The sequence below is a fragment of the Aedes albopictus genome, unplaced genomic scaffold, assembly GCF_035046485.1.
Source record: "Aedes albopictus strain Foshan unplaced genomic scaffold, AalbF5 HiC_scaffold_138, whole genome shotgun sequence".
Classification (NCBI taxonomy): Eukaryota; Metazoa; Arthropoda; class Insecta; order Diptera; family Culicidae; genus Aedes; species Aedes albopictus.
The window spans coordinates 17,336-26,410 of NW_026916790.1; the positions used below are offsets into that span (position 1 = coordinate 17,336).

Sequence of the window (9,075 nt, forward strand, 5' to 3'; positions counted from 1 at the left end):
GAAAACCATTCCTATACCATATACAGGGGATACTCAAAATAACTGGGACAGGTAAAATTTTCACTTTTCAAAAAATGTTCAACTCGGTGTAACTTTTCGAAAAGGGCATCAAATACCCAAGTAACCACAAGCATTATATCATTGCACGAATTAGACTGAATATGAACCTTTGCAATGCAAAATGCAGTAATTCCACACTTCTCATGCAATAATCCTCTAGATTGGCATTATCAATGTATTGATGCATTACTTTTTTTGTTTACATTAGGGTGCATTAAAAGGTGATATACGATAATTCAATAATTCAGCACTGCAAAAACTGGATAAATGCAATGTACAAACTAGCAAAGGTTGCTCTAACAATCTATCTATATATATAAAAGTCAATGTAAGTTTGTATGTTTGTATGTTTTGTAGCAGTCAGGAAATTTGTATATAATTTTTGTGTATATTCTAATGTAAATGTTGTAAATATTATATCAATGCCTGTTGAGAATAAGTTTAAATCAATGTTCAGTGTAATTAGATTCAAAGTATTGGAATTCCCTTAGAGTAGGCAATCATGGGTTGCGAACATTTTGCGAAATCTCTCCTGAGGCGAGCACACTTGTGTCTCCGAAAGGTTGGAAAGGGACAGCAGCACGACCATCGCTCCGAGTTATCCTTCGTGACTTGCGATCACGAAAGTGTACGACGAGTTTTCGGGAAATGACGAGCTTCCGGTACGTCCGAGAATTCACTGTCTTAATCTGAGGGATCACAGACTCGATCATTTCGTTCGTGACTACCCAGCAAATTGGAAGTGTGCGCGTTTGTAGTTTGTTCGTTATCCGTTGTGAAGTAAGGAATTCCTAGTGACGTTAAGTACATGTTAATTAATTAAATTCTTGTTCGTTCTCTAGTGTATAAAAAGTGTGCGTAAGGTAGAATTCTGTGTGCGAATTAGTTAGAAGCCAGAAGTAACAGGTAATTGTGCTCGTAATGTGCCATATTGTGCTCGTGCTTAGTGTTCGTTTTATTCGCCAGAAGGCTGTTCATTTCGCAGCATATCTACCCGCACCCAAGCGCGCGAACTTCTCCCCTCACGGACGGAAACATTCCTGGCCAACCTTTATTCTGCCGGAAGTCGGTCGATCCGTCACCAAATCGACCGAGTGAGGCTCAGGGGACCTCAGCGATTCGCGAGTCAGAGGCCATCCACCAATTTGACCGCCACCGCCATTGCAAGTGCGTTGGTCGCAAAACGCGCGATTCGCCATTCACCAATAACGGCCATTGGTGATCGCCGTTCAACACGCCCGTCTCGGACGGGGCACTGACCTGGGCCACAGGTCAACGACAGCGGACGTAAGCCAACGAAGTCGGTGAGTCGAACAAACCTCTTTTTTTTGTGGAGTGGGGCGTCCGTTGAGGGCGCCTCGGAGTGTTTTTTGCCAGTCACAGACTGAAGACGATGTGCCGCTAAGGCCTCGTAAAAAGCTTGGAGATCGTCGTGCGTGCGTGACGAATTGCCGCCGCCCAGATCCGGTTGTCACACCAGGAGCGCAGGCTAGCCCGCAGATGCGCCGCCAAAGGTTGTGACGTCACACAGAACACGTAGAGCACATGAGCACGTTAGACAGATAAGAAGAGAGAACTAGGGAGAGAAATCGCACACAAGATAGGAAGTTAGAGAGAACGAACACATACACACAACATGAATAAATGCTAGCAATAAACATTGTGATATAAACCGCCCAAAATATTCGTTTGAACCCCACTATGTAGTGTTAAGTTGAATAAACGTCCCATTATGTGTTCTAGTAAGCCCTAGTGTTTGATTAGTTGCATGTATTACCCGTCACTACGCGTTTGATGTCGTTCCCGTCCTCCGTCCACGGAGTTTGATTGATGGGGTTCTCAGTCCGTTTCCTCTTTGCTGTTGCGTATCGCGGCGAGTGTCTTGTCTGCCAGTGATGAGAATTGGTGAGCAACCGCGAATGTTGTCTCACTTTGAGCATGCGTGATTCTCTCACCGAACTCTCTGAGTGCCTTCGGGATTAATGGTTGCGTTGAGGTAATAGGGTGAACCCGTTCGGTCGTTTGGTTCGTAGGCTGGCTGGAACGATCCGTAAAATTCCTTTCGGAAATATTAAATGGACTCGCCCTCAGGAGAGTCTCATCCGGGCAAATTGAAATTGGGCATGTGGTCTCCCTTGTGGAGTGGCGCTTAAGCCACGTGTTTTAAGACGGATCGCCCGGGCTGGCTACAAATTGGCGCCCAACTAAAGGTTTTCGAGATATTTGAGTATTTGTGAAGTTTCTGATGTAAAATAATGCGTATTTAAGGATTTTGTGGTGTTTATGGAAAGTTTGAGGTTCACTTATTGATAGTTTTGGGATTATGATGTGAATTTATCCGTATTTGGTTTCTGTGGACAATCTTTGAGTGTTTAAGTTATTTTTGTGAATTAAGGAACATTTTGGGAAGTATTGAGCAGAATAAAGATTGAGTTTGTGCAGTGGAATATAGTGTTGAGTATCAGTATTTACGTGTCTGTTGATTGCAAAGTTTCGGTTATTTTCGTTTCGTGTATTTTGTTGAATTATTACTATTTCATTGAAATGGCTGTAAAATCTGCATATATGGACCGTTTGATTATCGAGGAAGTTGGGCTATGAACTGAAAATACGAGGAAAGTTTGATGAGGCTTGAAATGACGTTGAGAATACTGTGGATATTGAGGTACTTGTTCGAGAAATAAGATTTTGATGATGGAATGTATGAGTACGGCCTTAATTGAGTGTGTTTTTCGTGGTATCGTTCTTGAATTGGTTCAGTTTATGCGTTTACGAGTTGTTTAGAAACTAGGAATCAGAACATAGAAGAGTACAATATGAGTTGTACTGAGAGCAACGTAGGTGTAGGGGGTGAGCAAGATCCGGGGAGTGAGAGGATTCGGGCTCTGGAGGCCGAAGTGGTTAGGCTGAAATCATTGATTGAAATGGTTGAAAGGAGAATGAGAGGAACCGGTAAGCAGGAAGAGAGACAGGAAGAATGTGAGGTGGTCCAAAATGTACCATTAGAGCAGTTGGTAGTCGAGGGTACGAAGCACCAGGAGAGGAAGCCTCTACCGGAGTCACCAACATGTTGGTACTGTGAGGGATACGATCACGTGGTAGATAATTGTATTGGAAGGAAGAGGACTCTTGAGCTCTGGCGTAAGTTAGATGAAGAGAAGGTGAGAAAAGGTGAAGAACAACCAGAATTGCCAAGCGGTCTTGTACCGGAATGCGAGACCGAGAGTAACAAGACTTCAGAACTAGAAGGTGTGGCCAATGCAAGTCTAGGGAACTGCTTCATCGCAGATCACGAAAAAGCCGGTGAGACTAAGAAGATAGGTTCTGTGTTGCCAGTCAAACAAACGTTGTTTCGGAAATATGACGTTCCGAGATTCGCGAGTAAAGAAAGGCAAACTAGACAGGTTCCGTGGCGAGGATTTTCAGAAAGCGGAAAAGGTCGGAGTAAGACAAGAGTTCGATTGAATAGGAGAAAGGAAAAGGAAACGAAGAAAACAGCGAATACCAGAACAGTAAAGGGATGGCAGATAGAGTGGTCGTTTACTTCCGAGCGATGGAGGGTGTGGTTTTTGAAAATCTTATTAACGGACGTTAAATTTGTCACTCGATCCATTGAGATTAGTTGCTATCTGGTACTACCGGCTAAGCTGGCACCGGAATGCATTCTAGCAACCATCAAGAGGGTAGTAGGCAGCTATTGGAATGGTTTGGAGAGTTTGGATGGAAATCGACTTGGCATTTTCCATTGCAAGTTCCTAAAAAACTTGCCAGAGCAGGCTCTCCATAGTTTGACCTTGCATGACCTTCAGCTATGTAACTGTTGTGAAACAGCGACAAGGAGCCAGTTAAAGGTCTGGTCTCATTAAAACACTTGAAATTTACCTTTTTTCCAGCTATGAGGCTCTTGGGTTTCACCCAAGAGTTACTTTTATCCCGTTGAAGCTGTGCTCCGGGTAAATAACATACTGGTTCGCCATTGCAAAGCTTAGCGCTGATCTTTGGATCAGCCGCCGCCCCTACAAAACCTTTTCTTACTAGGGGCATCCTTGGACTGTTCAACAGTCCAAGAAGAAGCTTTGCAGTGTGCTGGAGAATGGAGTAGTCAGTTCTTTCAAAGTAGAACCATTGGAAGGTAGTAGTTGTGGTTATTCGCGATCCCCTCGACCAGAAGTCAGAGAGAGCCCTGGAAGTTTTCCCGGGCGATGATCTCAAACCAAAAGCTCAGAGCCGTAGGGTAATGACGAGCAGTACTGCTGAAGGAAGTTTAATTCGTGAGTCTGGCTTTGGGGATTGCCAGACGCTGATCGAAAAGAAAGACTCAGAAGTTTTTGCAATCAAAAATGGTGTTGAGCAACCCGAGTCAATCGAGCGAGAGCACAACAACTTCAAAAAAATGGCTCTATCGTGGGAGTACTGCCCGAAAGTGAAATTTTCAAAATTTATCATTTCTATGGAGACATTTCAGGGAGATTTTGGCAATTTGTAAATAATGTTAGTAAGGTAGTTCACAAAGGTAATCTTATATGTCTAATTTAGTACTTAAAATTATTTTTCTTTATTGTTTTTCTATTAAAATTAACTTAAGATTATGTTGCTTTCTGTTGAGCATGGCAACCCCTCTGTGACGTCATCTCTTCGTCGTCCGTCCGATAGTACCTAAAAACAAGAATAAAGCATTAAAATCCGTTTCCATTACTGTGAAGTGATTGGAAACACACTCACCTGACACCAGGTCTCCAGAAGCAGCCTCATCCGGCCGGCGAGGTGGTCTTCAAAGGCTAGGTCGTTCTCCAATATCCCGATCCAGTACAGCGAGAGAATCCTGTACGTAGGATTTCTCAAGCCTACGTCAGCCAGTCATTTTCCTTCCGTATTTGACCTAAACCACAAAGAAAACAGATAACATTAGTACTTACAGTTTATTAGTTACTTTTCCCGTGATTTTCCGATATTTGCAGCCATTCTTGGTCCGTTTTCTTGGAAAATTACCTAAAAACGTTCACGAATTTTCAATTTCACTGCACTTTCAATGTTTTTGTTTACGTTTGACGGTTCTCAGAAAGGGTAGATATATCAGAGTTTGAGTGTCGTGAGTGTCCGGAGAAAAATTTCTCTGAGTGACGTAAGTGGGAGTGATTTGTGTTTTCTCATTTAATAATGCTTCGTGAGAGCTGGAGAGAACCTCCGGCGTATGAAACGTTATTGGAATGATTGTTTGGGAGAATTTAGGATTCGCACACATGGATTAGCGTAAGTCAGAGAATTTTTGGCGAGTTAATTGGTGTTGTGGCGGTTTTTGTGTTGTGGTTGATGTTTACGTTTTGTCCTACACAGAGGCATGGATACCGGGTAGCAGGCTCGGTGGTTCTCTGTGAGACAGAATCGTTGCGGTGAATTCAGAGGAGAAACGTGTTACCAACATCAAGGATTGGTGTAGTTTCGAATCTGAATGATCCAGTTATTGTTGTAGAGTGTGTGCGGTCATATCAGAGAAATGCAATGAATCAACGTTTAGGTTTGGTGTTTGGTTTCTCGATATGTACCTGTTCTGTGTTGGTGTATGTTCATTGAGTATCAGATGTTCTGTTAGTTAATGACGTGTTGTTGGGATGATGCTTCTGCTGAGACTGAAAGGTTTCAGCAGCAATGCAGTTTTAAGGATTTCTTTGGGGTTTGAGATTATATGTTGGTGTCGATATTCTACCTAGTCTGAGAACGTCAAGCAGCTCAATCTTTCTTGGGGTGAACCTGTGTTTTGTAAATATTGTTGTAGATATAAATATGGAATAGTGTGTACATAAAAGTTTTTTTTTCGATTTTTTTCGGTATTATTATTATGGAGAATAGGTTAGGAACCCGGATGAATTTGAAATATTTATACATGATTTAGCTAAGGGAATATATTAATGAAATAATGTACATAATGTGTACAGTTTACCACTACGAAAATTTGGTTTAAGTCCTTAAACCAAATTTTCGTAAAATAGCCCTGGTGCAATGTAGCAGTCAGGAAATTTGTATATAATTTTTGTGTATATTCTAATGTAAATGTTGTAAATATTATATCAATGCCTGTTGAGAATAAGTTTAAATCAATGTTCAGTGTAATTAGATTCAAAGTATTGGAATTCCCTTAGAGTAGGCAATCATGGGTTGCGAACATTTTGCGAAATCTCTCCTGAGGCGAGCACACTTGTGTCTCCGAAAGGTTGGAAAGGGACAGCAGCACGACCATCGCTCCGAGTTATCCTTCGTGACTTGCGATCACGAAAGTGTACGACGAGTTTTCGGGAAATGACGAGCTTCCGGTACGTCCGAGAATTCACTGTCTTAATCTGAGGGATCACAGACTCGATCATTTCGTTCGTGACTACCCAGCAAATTGGAAGTGTGCGCGTTTGTAGTTTGTTCGTTATCCGTTGTGAAGTAAGGAATTCCTAGTGACGTTAAGTACATGTTAATTAATTAAATTCTTGTTCGTTCTCTAGTGTATAAAAAGTGTGCGTAAGGTAGAATTCTGTGTGCGAATTAGTTAGAAGCCAGAAGTAACAGGTAATTGTGCTCGTAATGTGCCATATTGTGCTCGTGCTTAGTGTTCGTTTTATTCGCCAGAAGGCTGTTCATTTCGCAGCATATCTACCCGCACCCAAGCGCGCGAACTTCTCCCCTCACGGACGGAAACATTCCTGGCCAACCTTTATTCTGCCGGAAGTCGGTCGATCCGTCACCAAATCGACCGAGTGAGGCTCAGGGGACCTCAGCGATTCGCGAGTCAGAGGCCATCCACCAATTTGACCGCCACCGCCATTGCAAGTGCGTTGGTCGCAAAACGCGCGATTCGCCATTCACCAATAACGGCCATTGGTGATCGCCGTTCAACACGCCCGTCTCGGACGGGGCACTGACCTGGGCCACAGGTCAACGACAGCGGACGTAAGCCAACGAAGTCGGTGAGTCGAACAAACCTCTTTTTTTTGTGGAGTGGGGCGTCCGTTGAGGGCGCCTCGGAGTGTTTTTTGCCAGTCACAGACTGAAGACGATGTGCCGCTAAGGCCTCGTAAAAAGCTTGGAGATCGTCGTGCGTGCGTGACGAATTGCCGCCGCCCAGATCCGGTTGTCACACCAGGAGCGCAGGCTAGCCCGCAGATGCGCCGCCAAAGGTTGTGACGTCACACAGAACACGTAGAGCACATGAGCACGTTAGACAGATAAGAAGAGAGAACTAGGGAGAGAAATCGCACACAAGATAGGAAGTTAGAGAGAACGAACACATACACACAACATGAATAAATGCTAGCAATAAACATTGTGATATAAACCGCCCAAAATATTCGTTTGAACCCCACTATGTAGTGTTAAGTTGAATAAACGTCCCATTATGTGTTCTAGTAAGCCCTAGTGTTTGATTAGTTGCATGTATTACCCGTCACTACGCGTTTGATGTCGTTCCCGTCCTCCGTCCACGGAGTTTGATTGATGGGGTTCTCAGTCCGTTTCCTCTTTGCTGTTGCGTATCGCGGCGAGTGTCTTGTCTGCCAGTGATGAGAATTGGTGAGCAACCGCGAATGTTGTCTCACTTTGAGCATGCGTGATTCTCTCACCGAACTCTCTGAGTGCCTTCGGGATTAATGGTTGCGTTGAGGTAATAGGGTGAACCCGTTCGGTCGTTTGGTTCGTAGGCTGGCTGGAACGATCCGTAAAATTCCTTTCGGAAATATTAAATGGACTCGCCCTCAGGAGAGTCTCATCCGGGCAAATTGAAATTGGGCATGTGGTCTCCCTTGTGGAGTGGCGCTTAAGCCACGTGTTTTAAGACGGATCGCCCGGGCTGGCTACAAATTGGCGCCCAACTAAAGGTTTTCGAGATATTTGAGTATTTGTGAAGTTTCTGATGTAAAATAATGCGTATTTAAGGATTTTGTGGTGTTTATGGAAAGTTTGAGGTTCACTTATTGATAGTTTTGGGATTATGATGTGAATTTATCCGTATTTGGTTTCTGTGGACAATCTTTGAGTGTTTAAGTTATTTTTGTGAATTAAGGAACATTTTGGGAAGTATTGAGCAGAATAAAGATTGAGTTTGTGCAGTGGAATATAGTGTTGAGTATCAGTATTTACGTGTCTGTTGATTGCAAAGTTTCGGTTATTTTCGTTTCGTGTATTTTGTTGAATTATTACTATTTCATTGAAATGGCTGTAAAATCTGCATATATGGACCGTTTGATTATCGAGGAAGTTGGGCTATGAACTGAAAATACGAGGAAAGTTTGATGAGGCTTGAAATGACGTTGAGAATACTGTGGATATTGAGGTACTTGTTCGAGAAATAAGATTTTGATGATGGAATGTATGAGTACGGCCTTAATTGAGTGTGTTTTTCGTGGTATCGTTCTTGAATTGGTTCAGTTTATGCGTTTACGAGTTGTTTAGAAACTAGGAATCAGAACATAGAAGAGTACAATATGAGTTGTACTGAGAGCAACGTAGGTGTAGGGGGTGAGCAAGATCCGGGGAGTGAGAGGATTCGGGCTCTGGAGGCCGAAGTGGTTAGGCTGAAATCATTGATTGAAATGGTTGAAAGGAGAATGAGAGGAACCGGTAAGCAGGAAGAGAGACAGGAAGAATGTGAGGTGGTCCAAAATGTACCATTAGAGCAGTTGGTAGTCGAGGGTACGAAGCACCAGGAGAGGAAGCCTCTACCGGAGTCACCAACATGTTGGTACTGTGAGGGATACGATCACGTGGTAGATAATTGTATTGGAAGGAAGAGGACTCTTGAGCTCTGGCGTAAGTTAGATGAAGAGAAGGTGAGAAAAGGTGAAGAACAACCAGAATTGCCAAGCGGTCTTGTACCGGAATGCGAGACCGAGAGTAACAAGACTTCAGAACTAGAAGGTGTGGCCAATGCAAGTCTAGGGAACTGCTTCATCGCAGATCACGAAAAAGCCGGTGAGACTAAGAAGATAGGTTCTGTGTTGCCAGTCAAACAAACGTTGTTTCGGAAATATGACGTTC

General features: G+C 43.3%; 1 protein-coding gene across 1 annotated transcript; it reads left to right on the forward strand.

Annotated features, from left to right (window-relative positions):
* Positions 1-2,876: 2,876 nt before the first annotated feature.
* Positions 2,877-7,613, forward strand: LOC134284444 (uncharacterized). The gene is made up of 2 exons (XM_062843295.1): positions 2,877-6,486; positions 6,549-7,613. Exon 1 carries the CDS (start codon positions 2,877-2,879, stop codon positions 3,924-3,926), a length of 1,050 nt encoding a protein of 349 aa, XP_062699279.1. The 3' UTR covers positions 3,927-6,486; positions 6,549-7,613.
* The last annotated feature ends 1,462 nt before the right edge of the window (positions 7,614-9,075 follow it).

What these genes read in the sequence shown, in the direction of transcription:
- LOC134284444 (XM_062843295.1), top strand. Translation starts at nt 2,877, where the DNA reads ATGAGTTGTACTGAGAGCAACGTAGGTGTAGGGGGTGAGCAAGATCCG.